We start from the raw sequence: 19,575 nt of genomic DNA on the forward strand, positions 1-19,575 counted from the left end.
AAGCTAGAAAGAGAATCTGCAGTTTGTTCTGCAGGTGACACCCACACCCACACATACACTACCCTCATCTAGGAGAGGGCAGAGTCATCTTTGGGTCTTTGGCTTGAGTTCCTATCAGCCTTCATTGTTTATATTTTGTGTCTTTTGATGTCAAGGAAACACCAGCTCCTGAAAAACAGTTTGAGGTAGGAGCTCAGCAAGGTGTGGCAGGAGCTTCTTAACTACAATCAAGCTTACCATTAGCTCACTCTCTAATTAGTCTTCGTTATCTTTAAAAGAAAAATCAAGAGAAAGGAGAAAGGAACAAAAGGGTTGTTACTGTACATAAATAATACCTCATTTTTTTTGTTTTTAATTAACTTCACTGCCTTCCACTGTGCACGTAAAACATATCATCATTCGATGTTTGGGAAACAAAGAAATGCAGGGTATACTGAAAGCAGAAGAAAAGGCTGGATTTTCCATAACTGCATAAATCACTTACTAATACCTTTTATTTTTGCCTTTTTGATTAAAAAATTGTGGCTGTCAGCAGACAGTAGAGTATACACTATTTTATATCCATTTTTCTGCAGAACTGACAAGTTTAAGGATGTTAAAATGAGTGCATAGCATTGACTCTGATAATGGTTACACAGCTCGGTAAATACACCAAAAATATTCAATAGTGCTTCTAAATGGATGAATTGTATGACTTATGAGTTCCATCTCAATAAAGTTGTCAAAAACGCTTCATAAACTTAATTTTCCACATCTATATGACATTCTTCAGACAGCCTAGTTTTTCACTTGATCATTTGCATAATCATTTCTTAACCAAAAGATCTATCTGGGTTTTTTCACTATTGTAGCCAAACTAATGATATTCACATTTAACAATACACTGAGCAGTTATGGATACTAAATTCTTTCCTCTCAAGTTTCCGAAGATTTAAGGGTTATGTAATTTCTGCTGGGCAGCAAGCAGTGGGGCTCATGCCTATAACAGCCTAATTCCTTGAGAGGCTGAGATCAGAATTATAGTCCGAGGCTATCCCAGGAATACACATGAGACCCCTTCTCAACCCCTGGGCATGGTGGTCCACATCTCTCATTCTAAACTTCCTGGAAGGCTGATTAGATGAATTTCTGCCCTGTCAGAAAAGTTCATAAGACTCTGTCAAGCGCCTGTCGTCCCAGCTACTATGGGAAACTTAAATAGTTGTTCACACTTCAAGCACCTACCTTACCTCAAAATAATCAGTCCCAAAAAGGGCTGGAGGCATGGCTCATAGTGTCATCAAAAAACAAAACCACCACCACCACAACAACAAACTCAACAACATAGAAATCCTAAAGGACCAACAGACTTAACTCAAGAAAACAGTTTCTGGGGGCTGGGAAGGTGGCTCAATGGTAGAGCGCTTGCCTTGCATGCATGAGGCCCTGGGTTCGATTCCTCAGCACCACATAAGCAGGAAAAAAAACCAGTTTCTCTCTAGAACTGCTAACCAACAAAAATAAAAAGTAGTTGTACGTGAGAATCACTGAACATTAAGTCTTGGGAGGAGGGGAAGGGACACAGATCCTAAACACAAATGTGAGGCCTATCAGATGACAACAGTGTAACAGTTGGACAATCGTTGGCATTCCTGAACGTACTATAAGACAAAGGAAACAATCCAGTCCTAACAGTTGGGTGCTGTTATGTACAGCATCTAAGAAAGCATGCCTAGGCTGAGTTTAGAGCTGTGTTCGAATCCCAGTATGAAGCAAGGCCAAGAGACATGAAGTCTGTTAATCCAGAATCTGTTATGAATTGGGAATGAGAGAACTTTGTAGCAGAGATTAATTTGAAGCTCACCTGAGCTGGAGGTTCCTAAAGTATACAATCTGCCTATCATAGTGAGCATTCATTCCATAAATACAGTTGGGAAGGGCAGCTGCTTCTGACCAAACTGGAATGCAGTCTTAATCCAACAGATGGTCCTACTTGGAAACTGGAGCCTTTTCCTAATTCAGAAAGGGCCTGGAGTATTTCTGTTAGTCTGGTTTCAGTTGTGGCCAGAGTTCATTTGCGCAATCTTTGCATTCCAGTGCGCTAAAAGCTTTCTCACACAGTAATAAAAGCACCCTTTGTCCCAGGCTTGTAAAAGGCCCCATCTTTGTCAAATGAGTTAACTGCTAGACTTCAGAGGATGTGTCTACAATGCGTGTTGGAAAGCCACAAGAATCCAGGCACACCCAGTTGACAAAGGATGAGTTAGGAGAACAGACCACGTAAGCCTGTGAGTGTGAGTGAGTGTGTGTGTGAGTGTGTGAGTGTGTGTGTGTGTGTGTGTGTGTGTGTGTGCAGGCGCATGTATGCGTCTATTTTGAGGTAACGTATTTGGAACCCTGTTTTCATGCCAGGACCATGCTAAGTGCTTTAATAACAACACCTGTGAGGTGGGGACTTCGTTAGCCAGCTGCCTAGAGTGGAACAGGAGATTTGGCAAAGCCCAGGGTCTGTTCCCAGTCAGCTGGCAAGTGAGGAGCAGGGGGGGAGGATTTGAACCTGGGTTCCACTATGTCCCGCTGACTAGAACTGACCATGCTGAGATAATTAACCCTGCAGATTTTTTTTTTTTTTTTTTTGCCAGTCCTAGGGCTTGACCTTAGGGCCTGGGCACTGTCCCTGAGCTTCTTTTGCTCAAGGCTAGCACTCTACCACTTGAGCCACTGCTCCACTTCTGGGCTCTTTCTGTGTATGTGGTACTGAGGAATCGAACCCAGGGCTTCATGCATGCTAGGCAAGAGCTCTACTGCTAAGCCACATTCCCAGGCCCACCCTGCAGATTGTGATTGAATGTTCTGATCAGTGACTTTTTGACAAGAATGGGCTTAAAAAAAAAAAAAAAAAAGGAAGACTTCATGGGCACCTGGGGCTCACGCCTGTAATCCTAGCTACTCAGAAGTCTGAAGACTATGTTTTGAAGCCAACCTGAGCAAAAAAAAAAATAGTCCATGAGACTCTTATCCCTAACTGATCTGCAAAAAGCCAGAAGTGGATGTTGGCTCAAGCAGAAAAGTGCCAGCCTTAAGTGAAAAAGCCAATGGACAGTGAGAGCCCAGTGCACACGCGCGCGCGCGCGCACACACACACACACACACACACACACACACACACACACCTTTTTAAAGACCTAATTAGGATACTGTACTACTCTCTTTCAGTTGTGCTGTTGGTCCTTCCAGGATGGTACACAAGGTCCTCATGGGGTAATATATATAAGGCTGCTTGCAGGCAGATAGTGCTAGCCCATGACTTGTTAGCAATATTGGCCATGAATGGATGTCTCTGCTCTCCTTCCTGCCTCTTGAAACAAGTTTCTCCAAGGCTTTTAGAAATGGTTGCCATGACATCCATTCACTGGTCAGGAATATGCATGCAGAAAGTGGCATGTGTGTCACCTGGGTTCTAGGTTCACAGGTTTTTCTCCTGAACACTAGTGGCTCATGCTTATTATCCTAGGTATTCAGGAGAGTAGGACCGGGAGGATGGAAGGTCAAAGCCAACCTGAGCAGAAAAGTCTGAGAGACTTCATCTCTATGTAACCAACAAAAAAACTAGGCTGGAGGCATGGCTTAAGGGGCAGAACATCACCTGAGCAAGCAAGCAAGCTGAGCAAAAAGCATGTGGCTTGACTTCAAACCCCAGAACCAGAAAAAAAGATTTTCAATGATAATCATAATACTTCCAAGGACTCAAGGGATGGGGCAACCCCCAAAAGCTATTTCTTGAACATAAGCCAAAATGTCTGAACACCCACAACTTGATGACCCCTGGCAAGTTCTTGCTCCACCCCAGCCAATTAAAATCTTTATTTGCTTTGTTTCGAAAGGGAGGCTGTCATGTGTCCTGTCCCCTCCCACTCACCCTCTTGGTCATGCAGCCCTTACTTGAGCCACAGGCTCAGGGATAAGCACCCCTTCTTGGGTGAAAAGGAAGTCTAGGTCGTCTACATCACACCAAACAAAGAGCAAAGCTAGGGGAATCTTTCCAGCCTGTTCTAACATGTCCATCTCATTCCACGTACACAGCAAAGGGTTCAGAACGAGAAAGGCCCTTAGGGTCCAGGACTGACGCCATTGGTTATGAAAGAGGGGCAGGAACATCAGAGCCAAGAGCTGAGCCAGGGGCTGGTGGCTCACGCCTGCAATCCCAGCTGCTCAGGAAGCTGAGATCTCAGGATCACAGTTCAAATCCAGCCTAGGCAGGAAAGTCCAGGAGACTTTTTATTTCCAATAACTACAACCTCCCCACCCCACCCCACCCCCCCAAAAAAGCTGGAAGTGGTGCTGTAGCTAAGTGGTAAAGTGCTAACCTTGAGCAAAAAAGCTTAGGGACAGTGCATAGGTCCTGAGTTTAAGTCACACACACACACACACATGCTAAAGTTACAGCACACAGCTTGGGTTCAGCTTTGGCTCTCAGTCTGCTTCCCTTTATTATATGCCTAAGTTTAAACACAATCTTGTACTGTAGACTTGCTTCTTTCTAAAGAGAGAGTGAGGAAGGAGGGAGTGATGGAGGCTGAGCTAGGTCTAAATCCATCCCCTTTAGAGCTGCTTTTTTTTTGGTGGTCATAGGGCTTGAACTCTGGGCCTAGGCGCTGTCCCTGCGCTCTTCAACTCAAGGCCAAGTGCTCTACCGCTTGAGCCACAGCACCACTTCCAGTTTTCTGGTGGTTTATTGAAGATCAGAGTCTCACGGACTTTTCCTGCCCGGGCTGGCTTTGAATCACGATCCTCAGATCTTAGCCTCCTGAGTAGCTAGGATTACAGCGTGAGCCACCAGCCCCCGGCTACAGCTGCCCTTAAATGATCACTGCACAGAGGTTTTCAGGGAATGAAGGAATGACTCAGAATGTCTCAGTGAGATCACAGTTTGAAGCCAGTCTGAGCAAGAAAAATCCACAAGGCTCTTAAAAACTCGCTAACAAGCCCTATGTGGTAGAGTGCTAGCCTTGAGTGGAAAAGCTAGAAGACAGCACCCAGGCCCTGAGTTCAAGTGGCAGTACTGGCACAGAGTGGAAAAAGAAAAATGCCTCCCATTGCCTACCTTTGGTCTTGATGGCTGTTTCGATGTTCAAGGCATCTCTCTCAGCATCGAAGTTGGTATAGGCTTTGACTGACCCATAGGCACTTGGGGGCGTGGAGTGCTGAGATTAAAACACAAACACATTCAGATAAGACATTTTACATCCCCTTCCTAAATGAATAATTCCTCAGAGTTTTAATTACTATTCCTTTAAATTGTTTGAGTCATTCTTATTACATGTCATCATATGCAAGCCTTTTTAATAAGAAAGTCCACTTTTTAAGCTAGGTTGGGTAGTTCACACCTTGGAATCCCAGCCACTCAAAGTCAGCCCAGGTAAAAATTAATGACACTCATCTCAATGAACAAGGTGGTTCATAGCTCTCATCCCAGTTCTGTGGGAGGCAGAAATAGGAGGATCAAGCCTAAGGCTGTCCAAAATAAAAATGCAAGACTCTGTCTGAAAAGGAGATACAATTCAAAAGGGCTGAAGGAATGATTCAAGTGGTAAAGTGCTTGCCTAGCAAGCAGGATTCCCTAGGTCCAAATCTAAGTAAGGTTCCCCCCTCAAAAAATATGGGAATGTAGCATAGTGGTAGAGTGCGTGCCTAGCATGCATGAGGCCCTGAGTTCAATTCCTGGTACCACATAAAACAAAAGAAGTAAAATTAAAAACAAAAAAAATAAAAATACAGGTTCATTTTTCCTAGAATATGCGGTCTGTATTTGTACTCTTTGTCTTACTTTGAGTAAAGGCTCAAAAGCAAGTAAGGCCACTAAAGTGAGGACTGGAAATCTTCCTTTCATTCAGGATATTATTGAAGAATGGGAGAGAGAGAGAGAGAGAGAGAGAGAGAGAGAGAGAGAGAGAGAGAGAGAGAGAGAGAGAAAGGGAGAAAGGGAGAAAGAGAGAAAGAAAAGGAAGAAAGGAAGGAAGGAAGGAGGGGAGGGAAGGAAGGGAAGGAAGGGAAGGAAGGAGAAAAGGAAGGAGAGAAAGAGAGAAAGAGAAAGAATGGAGGGAGGGAAGAAGGAAAGGAAGAAATAAAGGAAGAAAGGAAGAAAAGAAAGAAAGAAAGAGAGAAAGAAAGAGAAAGAAAGACAGAGAGAAAGAGAGAGAGAAAAAGGTCTAGTAACAACCTGAAATCAACTGAAATGTGGGAATGCCTGCAGGACAAGTGTGCTTTGCCAAAGTTTGGATATGAGCACAGGAATACCCGCCAGGCTTGTCACTGAGATCTCAGTTCTTTATAAAGAGTGAATTTATAGTGCTCAGCTCTTGTCTCAATCAACTGTGTGAGGAGAATCTTGGCGGCCGCTGCCACACCAGCTCTGGCACGGAGCTTTTCGGGCAGGCTGGCCCACATCCTCTTTCCTCTGCTAGGTTCTTGCTGTTCTACTTTTTTCTTCTGCCTCATTCCTCACTGTCCCCTTTGCCCACCATCCTGCCTGGCATGTTGTCTTTGTGAACCTCTTCCTATTCTGGTGCTTTACTTCTTTTGAAGTTTATATAATTTTAAAAAATATCCTCAAGTAGTTGTACAAAGGGGCTTCCATTCACGATGTCAGTTTGTGAGCACAGTGCATCTTGATGAAGGTCAACCCTTCCATCCTTCCTCCCACCTCGTCTCTCCCGACCCCCACCCATCCCAAATTACCTGGTTCCATTTTTCACATGTATACATGAATATTCTAACTCTTCTCCCACCGTCCTCTCCCCATTCACCTGCTCTCCCTCCCCTCTTTGAGACTCCCCTCTTAACAGCATGTTTCACCTCTCTGCCATTCATTTTGTTAAACTTGTAAGTCAGTTGTTAGAAGGAGTTACGCCATTGCAATCTCCCCGCGTGTATACCATTCTTCAGTATGTGTGAGTGTGCATATGACCCTGGATATGTTCTTATAAGCTTATAATTTAGATCTAACTTCCACATGTGAGGGAAAACATACGCTCTTGGAGCTTGACTTAATTCACTTAAGCACCGGAGCCAATGGTCTAGTATCTCTATCCCCTTCCCCCACCCCAGACTGAGGTAAGACAATGGCTTCCTTCTCCATCACTTCTCTTTTCCAAGTATGAAACTTCCCCCCTCCTTACCCACTCCCAAAGCCAAGTGCAGACAAGAGATTAACATTTTGGTTTTGGTTGGCTGGTGGCTATAAAGCCATCTGCCATCATCCCACCCCTCCAAAGCTCTCCACCTGCAGGGCCCCATCCCTTTCCCAGCACACATACCCATTTAGTCTGGGCTCTGGCATGACTTCTGCCAAGAGTCAACAGATTGAGATGTCCTCTATGAACCAACCCAGCACCCACACATCCCACTTTCCTAACAGGGGTGTTGCACAGTGAGCAAGTAAAATACACCCCCTCAAGTGCCCCCCCAGAATGAGCTAGAGCTCTGAGATCAAGACTAGGCGTGTGTCTCAAACAGTAGTGGAGAGGACCATCTTGGCCAACTGATAAATCGGGTTAATATTTACAAGTCTGAAACACAAATGAGTTACTAAAGTATGTTTCTTCTAATTTTCCTGCTTAAACTTCTCCGTAAGGGGTATTATATGTGTGTGCTTATGTATGTGCATGCGTGGATGCCAATACTAGGGCTTGAACTCACTTGGCTTTTTCTGCTCCAGGCTGGTGCTCTACCACTTGAGCCATACCTCCACTTCCAGTTTTTAGTGACTAATTGGAGATAAGAGTTTTATAAAATGTTCTGCCCAGGCTAGCTTTGAACTGTAATCCTCAGATGTCAAGCCTCTTGAGTAGGTAGGATAACAGGCATGCGCTGTCAGTACCCAGCTTCTTTGTAGTAACTCGGTGAAGACAGCAGACACTCGGGGTAATGTAAAGGCAAAGTGTGGTTTTGAGTTGCTGAATCTGCTGTGACAATATGTGTTGGAAGTTATTCCCAGAGAAGAGCAGAACTGCCATCAGTGACTCTTTTGCAAAGGCAGGCAGGCTGAGCAGCCACTCCACACGTGACTTCATTTCCGGGTAATGTGTGGTCTTACTCTACATCAGCAGTGATGGGGGGAAAATTTGATGTAATTTATAAGATCTCCAGAAACAAAATTAAATGGATAAATGAGCCTATTACCTATAATACATACTTGCATGAAAATTAACTCACTGTGGCAGAAGTGATCTTCCCTTCTCATACGATATCAGAGAATACATAGCATTTTCTACTTCGTCCCCATCTCTCCACTCAGGGAAATGTAGCAGGTTGGAGTAGGGTAACTCAAGGTACTTTAGGGGCGAAACTTGATTCCATTAGAGAAACACATTGTGCAACAACTGGGCTTGTCAGGGCCTTAACTTGGAGTTTATATTCTTGTCAACAACAGAAGGCCCAAGTGCCAAGAAATGGAAAGATTTGAATAACCAACAAACCACAGGCATACTCCCATCTACCTGGGCTGGCACAAACTCGGGTGGCGCTGGGTACTGGTGGCTCACAGCTGTAATCCTAGATACTCAGGAAGCTGGGATCCGAGAATTCTGGTTCAAAGCCAGCCTGACCAGGAAAGTCTACGTGAAAATCTTATCGCCAATTAGCCACCAGAAAACTGGAAGTGGTGCTGTGGCTCAAAGTGGCAGAGCGCTATCCTTGAACAGAAGAGCTAAGGGACAGTGCCAAGGCCCTGAGTTCAAGCCCTATGACCGATAAAAAATAATAATAATAATAGAGGTGGCAAGTGCCATAAATAATAATGAGGATTTTGGTACATGTGATGCACATTGTTGTCATCCTTCTCTAGAGTACTTCTTTGAAAGACAAATTCAATTTTGAGCTCCCTGAAAGCCAAAGCAAAAAATGAAATATGATGAATTATATAATGTTATATGAATTATTATATGATTTCATTCTTTTCTCCAGTAATTTAGGGTTTGAACTCAGAGCCCTGCATTTGCTAGGTAGGCAATTGATGTATCAGTTTTTGCTTTAGTTATTTTTCAGACAGGGTCTTACGTGTTGTTTTGTGTGTGTATGTGTATGTGTGTTTTTTTTGGTTGGTTGTGGGGCTTGAACTCTGGGCCTAGGCACTGTCCCTCAGCTCTTCAGCTCAAGGCTAGTGTTGTACCACTTGAGCCACCACACGGCTTCCGCTTTTTTTTTTTTTTTAATGTTTATGTGGTGCTGAGGAATTGAACCCAGGGCCTCATGCATGCAAGGCAAGCACTCTACCGCTGAGCCAAATTCCCAGCCCCGGGTCTTGCATTTTTAGCAGTTCTTCTACCTATGCTCACAGATCACAGACATTCTCTGCCACATCCAGCTTTACTTTTTTAAAATGGGGTTTTGATATCTTTTTGTCCAGGTTGGTTTTGAACCTAGATCCTCCTTCTCTGTATCTTCCAAACAGCTGCAATTTCACGTGTGTGCCACCACACCTAACTTTTATTGAATTTTTTCTTTAAAGAAACATCCTGGTCTTTTTGGAGAGAAGCTTTCCCAAGAGCTACATTAAAAATAATAATAAAAAGTATAGGTCCTTGTGCAGAATAACTTCCTAGATACTGTCAGAATTCTAAAGAGATGCAGAATTATTTTCTGACATGACTTAAACTTATGCTAAATACGAATACAATTTGGGGACTGACACTAAATATTCACATATCACCGTAACAGTGATTACCACGGACACTGTAAATATGGCAGAATAAAACCCCAGCCCTTCTAGTCTTGCTAACTCTGTCCATTTTTAACACAGTGCCGACAACATTTTTAGAGGCAGGGTATTCCTTTCAAATTGAGCTTCTAGGAATTGCTAACCTCATGAAAACCTAGGGAAAACCAAGTAACAATGGAATCGTGTCTCTAGTTTCCTTCTGTATACAGGAGAAGAGGGCAGGATGCCTCTGCCGAGATCCAATTTACAACAATCACACAGAGTGAGAAATTATATACTTACATCACCCTCCAAGCTGAGCTTGCAGAGAATTTCATGAACAGTAGACATTTTAAAAGAAGCTGGAAAAAAAAAAAAAGACAAGAAGTGTTTATAGAGAAGCTTTCCTTTCCCCTAAAGCACAGTAATTCATTATACTAACTAATGTCTATTTCTTGGGCCATTTCATCCAAGGATATTAGAGACCATTTTTTTTTTCAAATAGATATATATTCCCATCTTAAGAAAAAGAATTAAAGCTTAGGGTGTGCCTTAGGCTTAAGATGGATTGCTACACTATCCAGGCTTTCTCTTGCTCTTGTTAATCAGAATTGGGGAAGACAGATCCTTCCCCCTCCCAGCCCTAGCTAATAGAGCTGAGCCTTCTGTTCCCCATAAAACTGGAAAAAAGCTCAAACTCTGATTGCATGCTGCAATTCAGAGCATTTCCATGTTCGTTGGATCCTAAATACACCCCTTTCTTATTAGGTCTATAATTATTTCCTTACTCCAATAATGCTTGTAAGATATTAAAGTGCTTATGAGGAAGGCCATAGGTGATTTTCAGACATTAACCCACTCCATAGAGGATTGAATTCTTTGTATTTGACCATCAAGATGGCTGAACTGAAGTCATCTTCTAGCTAATGTGCGTACTTAGTCAGCTTCACTCACAGTCTGATGAATGGTCTGTCCCGCTGTTTGAGGTCACACAGTTCTTGGGATTGATCCACCCAACCCCCACCATAAGGATTGCTCAGCAGGCAGTGAACATATCTTAACAAGACAGGGCAGGGCATTCTGTAGTGCCACCCCCGAAAGAAAGGTAACTGAGGTGCTGCCTAAAACGTCTCCAGGGACTTCCAAGTCGCCACCATCCCTCCTTGGTCTCTTGTCTCTTCATTTTTGATTGAAAACTGGGACACACATACATTCATCTCCTGTTCCTTCAAGGGCTGGCTTGGTCTACATATTTTCATAGAACTGGCTTGGAGACAGCATTTGATGTGGACATTTGCCAATTTAACCACAAGGTCAACCTGTGACCCCATTGTTATTGGGATTACAGATACGTGATCCATGGGAATGGAGTCTAGGGGATTTTTTTTTTTTTGCCCATGTGGCTTTCCTCTCCCAAGCCTCCTATACTCAGCTTCCCAAGTAGCTAAGGTTATAGGCATGAGCCACCATGCCTGGCTCAAAAGCAATGTTTGATAGCTCCTTGTCTATTCATTCAGCAGGGTGTATTGAGTGCCCGTTGTGTGGCAAGTATTCAACTGGCAAATATTTCAGTATGGTTCCCATCAGGAGGAATGTGTTTTGTCTCTTCTCCCTCACAGAGTGCAAGTATCTTTGCTCTCCCTAAGTGCTGAACAATTTTCTGAAAACAAGGAGTTGCTTTTTGTAATGAGTAACGTTTCTAATTATTTACAGTCATTCGGCCTAAGAAACAAAAGTATCACAATAACCACAAAGTCACAGTGACCACAGAGCAGTGTCCAGGAAGCCCATTAACGCTCCACCCTCGTGCCTGGTGTGTATAAATATCTCTTCTTTCAGGTTAAACAGCACACATTTTATGTTTAGAAATAAATTCTAGAGGGCTGGAGGCATTGGTTACACAGTGGAGAGCCGGCTTAGAGGGCACAAAGCCCTGAGTTCAATCTGTAATACCGCTCTAAAATAAAATACTACTTCATTTTATCAAATCCCCTGGCAAGATGAAGACACCTTGGGTAGTAGGACTGATTGGCCAGTCACTCGTCTGTTTAAACATTACTTTTTAGTACCTTGGATGAATGAGAATGTCAGGAGTGTTGCTACTCTTGAAACAGATACCAACCATCTTTGGCAGTGCTACTGTAACTTCCAAACCCTGGTTAATAGTCAAGTCATCAGCCCACAACCCCATAATATACAAAACTCAGAGATCCCAAAGACACACCAGCGATGTGTGTATCTGGCTGCACAGATACTAGCTCAGGGTCACAGGAAGTGAGCGGCAGGGAAAAGGCCCTGACTCCCCAGACCTTTGACCTCCAGACCTCACCCCAATGGCTTATCATTTTGGAGATTGAGACACGTAGTTCAGAGTGATGGACTGAGATAAGATCCAGGCCTAACCATGCGGCACTGACTACACAGATGGGGGTGAATCAGACCAGAAGTTCCAGCCAGAGAAACTTGAGAGGCCTGGAGCGATAGGAAGGGGTAGAAATACCACCAGGAGGCAGGAGAACAAGAGTACAGGTTTGAAAGGGAGCCATGCCCCTGGTGGGGTCTGGTGGGGAACCTGAAGCTTAAATATCTGAATTGTACAAAGTAAAGATTTGAGCCGAAGGCCAGAGTGACTGGGACACTATATACACATGGACCTGTTTACCGGACAGCTGCTAGTTGCCTAAATTTCCCTACTGAAAACAATTCCCTGCATTTATTTACGTATTTGTTTGTGTGTTTATTTGTGTCAGTACTGGGACTTGAACTCGGGTCCTCATGCTATCATGTGGCTTTTTGACTCAAGGCTCTCAATTTTAACCAGTTGAGCCATAGTTCCACTTATGACTTTTTGCTGGTTAATTGGAGATAAGACTACCACACCGGCTTCAGAGCTTGAGCCTCAGATCTCAGCCTCCTGACTAGCTAGAATAACAGGTGTGAGCCACTAGTGCCCGGCAGGCATTTCCCTGCCGTTAGTGGGTTCCTGTTCTGAATGAGATTAAAGTAGAATGAGATAATTCTGCCTGTGTTCGTTCCTCATCATGGAGGAAGATACATAAAGGCCCGAAAGCAGAGCTACCCTCCCTTTCCTGGCAGCTTTCTCCCCACAACATGAAAACATAGGACACTTTCTTCCCAGTACCTCAGCCTCACCCAACTGGTTTCAACTTGCACACCAGAAAGAAATCAGGCAATTCAATCTGTGTCTGAGTACATCTACATACTGGGGCTTTCCATTCCCAGGGAGGGCTGGGTATGGGTACCTGGCTCTGGATCAGGGAAACTGTTCATGTTTAGAAAAATAAATAGTCCCAGGGAAACACTGAAAGCAACCCACACCCACTTCAAGCTGGTCTGAAATAATTCTCCACACTGGTGGGAAAAAAGTGTCCCTCAGCTCCACCCTAAGGAAGGGAACATACAGTTTGCTCTGGCCTGGGAAGGACTGATAAATGAGATTTTAATTGCCTGACAAGAAAGCTCTCAGCGTTATAAAGCTAGACAGCAATGAAATCCATTCACTTGTTGAAAAACAAGTCATTTATATTTAATATAAGGACTGTTTTATAGATAACATGTAAGTATGTTTGACCTTTGAAACAAATAAAATTAGATTTGGGGGGATGGCACTTTGATTTGAACTCAGGGCCCTCAAGCTTACTAGATAGGAGTGCTGCTACTTGAGCCATGCCCCATTTCTTTTTGGTTTAGTTATTTTTCAAATAGGGTCTCACAGTTTATCCCCAGATTGGCCTGGAACACTATCCTCCTGTCTGTGCTCCCCATGTAGCTGGGATGGCAGGGGTGTACAACTACACTCCTTGAGAAGGGGGGTCTCATGAACTTCTTGTCAAGCCCCTCCCATTCTCACGCTCCCAAGACACTAGGATTAGAGGCATGAAGCACTACACTCAGAAAGATAATCTAGATATTATTACACTTCATTATTTTTATGGAAAACCATAGTTACAAAAAAGTGGTACATGCAGGGCACTGGTGGCTCACGCCTGTAATCCTAGTTACTCAGGAGGCTGAAATCTGAGGATTGTGGTTCAAAGCCAGCCTGGGCCGGAAAATCCATGAGACTCTTATCTCAAGTAAACCACCAGAAAACTGGAAGTGACTCTGTGGCTCAAGTGGTAGAGCGCTCGCCTTGAGCTGAGGAGCTGAGGGACGGCACCCAGGCCCAGAGGTCAAGCACTATGACCAAAAAAAAAAGTACAAATGAGGCTGTGTTAACATCTCCTCCCCTACTCCAAGAAAAGGAAAACAAAACAAAGTTTGCTGAAAACAAAAACAACAATAGTCTTAAAAAATCAACAGGGATTGGGGGTATAGCTCAGGTGGTAGAGTGACAGCCAATGAGCATAAGCTTCAGACACCAAGTTCAAGTCCTGGAAAAAAAAAAAATCAAGTCCTCAAAAAGAAAAAAATCAAGCTTGGGGCTGGTGGCTCACACCTGTAATCCTAGCTACTCAGGAGGCTGAGATCTGAGGGTCACAGTTCACAGAAAGCCTGGGCAGGAAAGCCCCTGTGACTCCTCTCTCCAATAAACTGCTCAGAAAAAGGTGTAAATGGCTAGCAGTGAGCAAAAGAAGCTTGGAGACAGTGCTTCGTCTCAGAGTTCAAGCCCCAAGACCAGAAAAAAAAAGAAAAAGAAAAAAAATCAGGTCCTGGTCTTGAGGGGGAACAAAACAACACTAAACTAAAAACGTCAACACTCAAATAGTTAAAAAACACATTTCACTTGACTGCAGAACCAGCTCCAGAAAGCCCCAGGAGTAATTTAGACAAATCAACAGAAAGCTGTTGCAATGGGACTAGTCTGCAGACCATCTGAATCTACCCCTAGAGTTTGAGACACACCCACTTGTAGTTGAGTGGAATGTTGTTGGGTTGCCACAAAAACAGATCCCTAGCAACCAGGATGAATCAGTCAGAAACTGGATTTAATGTAAAAAACCAGTGTGTGGGTGGGTGGTGGAATGTGAGGGGTTAGGTTTCCCCACCAAAGCCTGTACTGTACTATCCTACTGACTATAATCCACTAGCCCACACTGAAATTTTAACCACCACCACCCCCAAAATAAAAGCATGAATGAGGAAACGGGAGTTCCCACTGTACTCCACACGCTGCACCCTCCTCCTAAATCATCTTTATTTAACAGAACCCTCTTGAAAGCACATACTTTTCTCCTTGGTTTTATGGCTCTGATTAATAATGCCTGAGTCACATTCCCCAGAATTCCTGGAATTCTGCCCAGTGGCCTTGATCAGACCAGGCAGGAGGCCCCCTTGCAACACTTGCTCTAGCTTGTCCCTTTGCTGCCCGGGCTGCTCAATCAGTATTTGTGTGTTTCTAGCTCCCCGAGCCTCTCGCTGCGGGTCTCCCAATACAGGGTTGGAGTGGGTGGAAGAGAGTGAAGTCACTTGGCATGAAGCACTTTCAATGTTGGGAAATACAATTGCAGTGCCTTGTGACCCATATGTTGGGCTCCTCCACCTACTGAAAAAAAAGTTTCAATTCAGCAGTCAAGAGCTGGAGTTACCTACCTGTCCCTAAGCACCTTCTATGTGCACGTGTATGCTCATGTGTGTATACACACGCAGTCAGATTCGACACTTCACTCACTTCTACACACACACAGCGCTGAGCCCTGTCACCTCTCCAGCTCCTTTTCATGAGGCTCTGTCTTGATCAGTTAACGAACAAGTGAGAGATCTGGCTACAGAATGATACAGCCGTGTTTTCTCTGTCTCTCTCCCTCCTTACCCCGTGCTCCTGTGATCTCTCTGAGGCTGGGAAACCTCATGGGAGAATGAGTAAAGGATCTTGTCTCCTCCCACAGGTTTTATAGCTTACTCATTCCTGTCTCCTGACTCAGAGGTCTGAGCACAGTACTTGGCACACAGTAGGCATTCAGTTGCCACTTAAGGATGGCTTGTACACACTGGGTCTTCCCCACCCCACCCCTTTTCTTTGGTCTCTTTTGTTGTTGTTGTTGTTTTCCAGCATAGTTTCTATGTTCAATTTCCTCTCCCTCACATTGAGTATTTCAAATGTAGGTATAGATCCACCTATTTGGAGGTTTCCAGTCCTCACCCCTGTACGTCTTTACAAAGCCTGGCAGATTACTGTTCATCAGACTCAGCCTGTGCCCACCCCTCTCCCTCCTTACTGCCAGGGCTGCTAGGGTCTGAAAGTAGCCACCATGAATGAGTAGGGAGGCTGGCTATGAGAAAGTCGGACTTCAAGTAGCCCTGGATCTCTGATTTCCTCTTGAGTTCTGAGTGTGTAGTCTGGGTATGGTAAGCAGAGGATGAGGACAAAGGGATCTATATCACAGCCACTCCTTAGAGTCAGAGCATTGTACATTATGCTTGTGGTGAGAACTCAGACCACTTGGGTGCCCTGGGTGTGTGCCCTGACAAGGCTGAGCTCAGATGGCCTAACAGTTCCAGAGCGTTCCCCTAAAAGGACCACTTGGAGGTAACCTCAGTGGATCCACCCAGTCACAAGTATACAATCTCCTGACCCTGGCTTGATGACCTGTCATCTCAGCAAAGTGGAGGAAGACTATCTCGGGCAGCTGAAAAAGGAAAAATATGCCCAATAGTGAATGGGCGGAAAGAATGTGTTTTTTTTTTTTTTTTTAAAGAACTGGAATTTCCTCTAGTGTCCCACAACTAGAAAAGGGTGTGGCACCAGGGGAAATGAAGGAAGATGACGCTCATGTGCAAAAAAAAAAATATCCTTCTTTAAATTTTCACAATCAAATCTGGAAGGCAGATTGTCTCCATAACTATACACAAAACATTTTTAGGCTAGACCAGGGTGGGGTGAAAGGGAGGGAGTGGGGAGGGAGAGAGAGAGAGAGAGAGAGACACCAAGAGAGTTCCCTGATGTGTCCCCCAGTATCTTTAACTGTGACTGGAACATAGTGGGTGCTTAATTGGTATTTCATAGGACATATAAATGTTTAAATAGCCCAGAGAGCCTAGGACTCTTCTTTTGACACACCCACCCTACTTCTAATTAAAAAAATACAAGTCCCCAGTAGGCCCTCTATCTGCATCAGCAAATTGAGAGCAGTCTTCCCTACTTTGCCTAAGTGCCCAGATTCAGGGCCAAGACTGCCTGAAGAGTCCACAGCCCTCAAAATCAATAGCAATTTAGAAGAGTATCTACCTTGCCAGGAAAACTACTTAAATCAGAAATTAGCCAGGAAACCCATGGCTACAACTACCAGCCTAATGTCAGTCACTAAGACACTTTAATAGCTCCAAGGCACAGGATGTTAAATATTGAGACTTCCGTCCAAGATTGGGGGCTGGTGAAAGTCAGTGAGTCAGCAAGCACTCCCTGGAAGTCCCCAAGGAAGAAACGCACTTTGATGGCCACACCTTCCACTGCAGATGGACGGAGCGTTTGAAGCAGCCCTTGAACTTTGAGATAATAGGTGGACTGGAAGGAAGGGAGGAAAATGTTAAGCAAGGACGTGGTCGGACATGATTAGCCGAGGTGTCTCTCCAGCTCACCTTCCCTGAGTCCTACAGCTCTTGGATTCCTTAGCTTCAAATTCTATAAATAACAGGCTAGTACTACTTCTCTGGTCCTTCCTCTTTTGCCTTCTCCTCCATCCTCCCTCCTCCCCCCCCCTCACCCCCAGAATTGGGGCTTGAACACAAGGCCTCGTGCTCTTACTTGGCTTTTCCACTCAAGGCTGGCACTCTGCCACTTGAGACACACCTTACTTCCGGCTTTTTGCTGGTTAGAGACAAGAGTCTCTAGGCTTTGTCTGCTCAGGCCGTCTGTGAACCCTGGTCCTCGGATCTCAGCCACGGGTGCCAGGCTAAATGATACTCCCTCCCCCCTTAGATGGCTCTTTTCAGGGTTGCATATTCATTTTCGATTGGTTGTTTTTTCTGAAACCTTCTAGTAATAACCCTACTTGAGTGGAGGTAAGAATGGGTCTCCTGAAGCCACTTGTATTGGTCCAGAAAGTTAAGAGATCTCCATCCCTCGGTGCTTGCCATCTGGAGGTGCTTACCCAAGGGGGCCACGCCCTTTTCAGGCCCCTCAAGTCCCTGACTCAGTTTCCCACCAGCTGGAGTTACACTCAGGCCACCCTTCCCCCAGAGACTCACACCAATGTCCTGCCACCAAGAGTGGCCCGGGGCATGTTGTTGTTGTTGGGGGGGGGGGTTCCGTGACTATTCAAATATCCAACTACTCACCTTCCCCTTTGACTCTTCCCAGGCTGGTCGATGCAAACCACCGAGGCCAGTATACTTGGGGGTTCACAGGGGGGTTACTCTCCCCCACACACACACACACCGAGGCTGGGGAAGGCCGGGTTAAATCAGGGCGTGGGGATGAGAGTGCCCACAGGGGCTCCAGGGGCGGCCACACCCAGCTCCCCTCCCGCGGGCGCCCAGCACCTCCGGAATGCCGGGGTGGGGGGGGGGCTCCCCCTGCAGACCTCCCTCCTCAGTCCCCCCCTTCCGGGGTAGGCACACACCCCCAAGCCTAGCCACAGGCGGACCCCCCCACCTCCACCCCACCATTCCTGCCCAGGACACCTTGGTTGAGCACACCTACTTTTTGGGGTGTCCCTCTGGGACCCCCCCCTCCCCTCTTCAGGGCCCTGTCACCCGATCCCCTGTCGGCAGGGCCCGTTCGTTCCTTCCCGGCCTCCCGGAGGCCATAGCGGGCGGGCGGGCCGCACCCCGCTTACCTGGGCCGGGCGCGCGCCGAGAGCAGGAAGCGTCCCCAGTTGCCGAGCAGAGTTGGCCGGCCTGGGTGGGGCTTTTATCCCCGCCACATCCTCTTAGTGCCGGCCGCCCCGCCCCGCCCCAGCCCGCTCCGGCTCCCCCCGGAGTCGGGATGAGTCACCCTGGCGGGCTGGGCCAGCGGGGCGGCCGCGCCCTGCCCCCCGCGCCCCGCGCCCCGCGCCCCGCGCGCCGCGCCCCGCACCCGCGTCCTGCCCAGGCGTCGAGCCCCGCCGCCGAGCCGCCCCCGGGGCCTCCCAGCCACAGCTCCTGCTCTCTTCCTCCTTTTCCTGTTGGGAGTGCCACGTCGAGTTCTCAGACTCAAGCCGACTTTGGCACGTGTGGCGCCCGGCTGCTGCCTGTAGGCATCCGTGCCATGGTGGAGGGCATGGATCCAAACGTGTGTGGAGTCCCTGGAGCTGGGGCCGTGGCATCATCGGCAAACCTCCGCTCGCCAGACGGAGGAGCACAAGGGAGGGCAGGGCGACTGGCTCAGCCCTGCCCCGCAGACACAGGGCACTCAGGGAGGCCCTAACCAGGGTGGGAGGTGAAAGGGGGCAAGACCAGCAGCCAGGATCGCATCCCACCGTCCCACCGCAAAGTCATCTCTGGGTCCTCAAGACCCAGCATTCTGATGGCAGGGAGTCCCAGGCAGGGCGGGTGCTTCCTTGGCTTACAGCCCAGAGTTGCAACCAAGAAAGACTATTCTCCCTTCCTTCTTTCACGACTGCTAAAAGTTTTCTTTGCAGCCATGAAGGCAACTCTCTTGCTGGGATTTGTTGGTTCTCTTCTGTTGTTCTTTTTCTCCTAACCTGTTTTTACACAGTCAAATTGTTACCTTGGCCAAATGCATATTAGTCGTGTGACTGCGAATACTGCATTCAAGCCTCAAACTAGCAGAAATGCTTTGCTAAGAATACTAAAGATCTTACCATACATGTTGGAACTCCCTTACTTCATGGGTGATGTTTCTATGTTGCTGTCCCATTTCTTTTCTTTTCTTTCTTTCTTTCTTTTTTTTTTTTGCTTGTAGATGGTTTGAGCTCAGTGCCTCTTACTTACTCTGCCAACTGTCTATCCCTCGAGCTATGCCTCCAGCTATTTTCTGCTTGTTGTTTTTGGAGCTG

At 46.0% G+C, this 19,575-nt stretch overlaps 1 protein-coding gene across 1 annotated transcript in view; it reads right to left on the reverse strand.

The window, feature by feature from the left end:
• Nucleotides 1–18,523, reverse strand: part of Anxa2 (annexin A2) — a 43,045-nt gene extending 24,522 nt beyond the window's left edge. Inside the window, exons 1-3 of the mRNA XM_042687774.1 lie at nucleotides 18,415–18,523; nucleotides 9,980–10,038; nucleotides 5,084–5,183 (exon numbers count right to left, since the gene is read on the reverse strand). Coding sequence (XP_042543708.1) covers nucleotides 5,084–5,183; nucleotides 9,980–10,027 — 148 coding nt within the window. The 5' untranslated portion in view covers nucleotides 10,028–10,038; nucleotides 18,415–18,523. The remainder of the gene's footprint in view (nucleotides 1–5,083; nucleotides 5,184–9,979; nucleotides 10,039–18,414) is intronic.
• Nucleotides 18,524–19,575: the final 1,052 nt, after the last annotated feature.

Source organism: Dipodomys spectabilis, unplaced genomic scaffold (genome assembly GCF_019054845.1).
Source record: "Dipodomys spectabilis isolate Male_0828 unplaced genomic scaffold, ASM1905484v1 ptg000108l, whole genome shotgun sequence".
NCBI lineage: Eukaryota > Metazoa > Chordata > Mammalia > Rodentia > Heteromyidae > Dipodomys > Dipodomys spectabilis.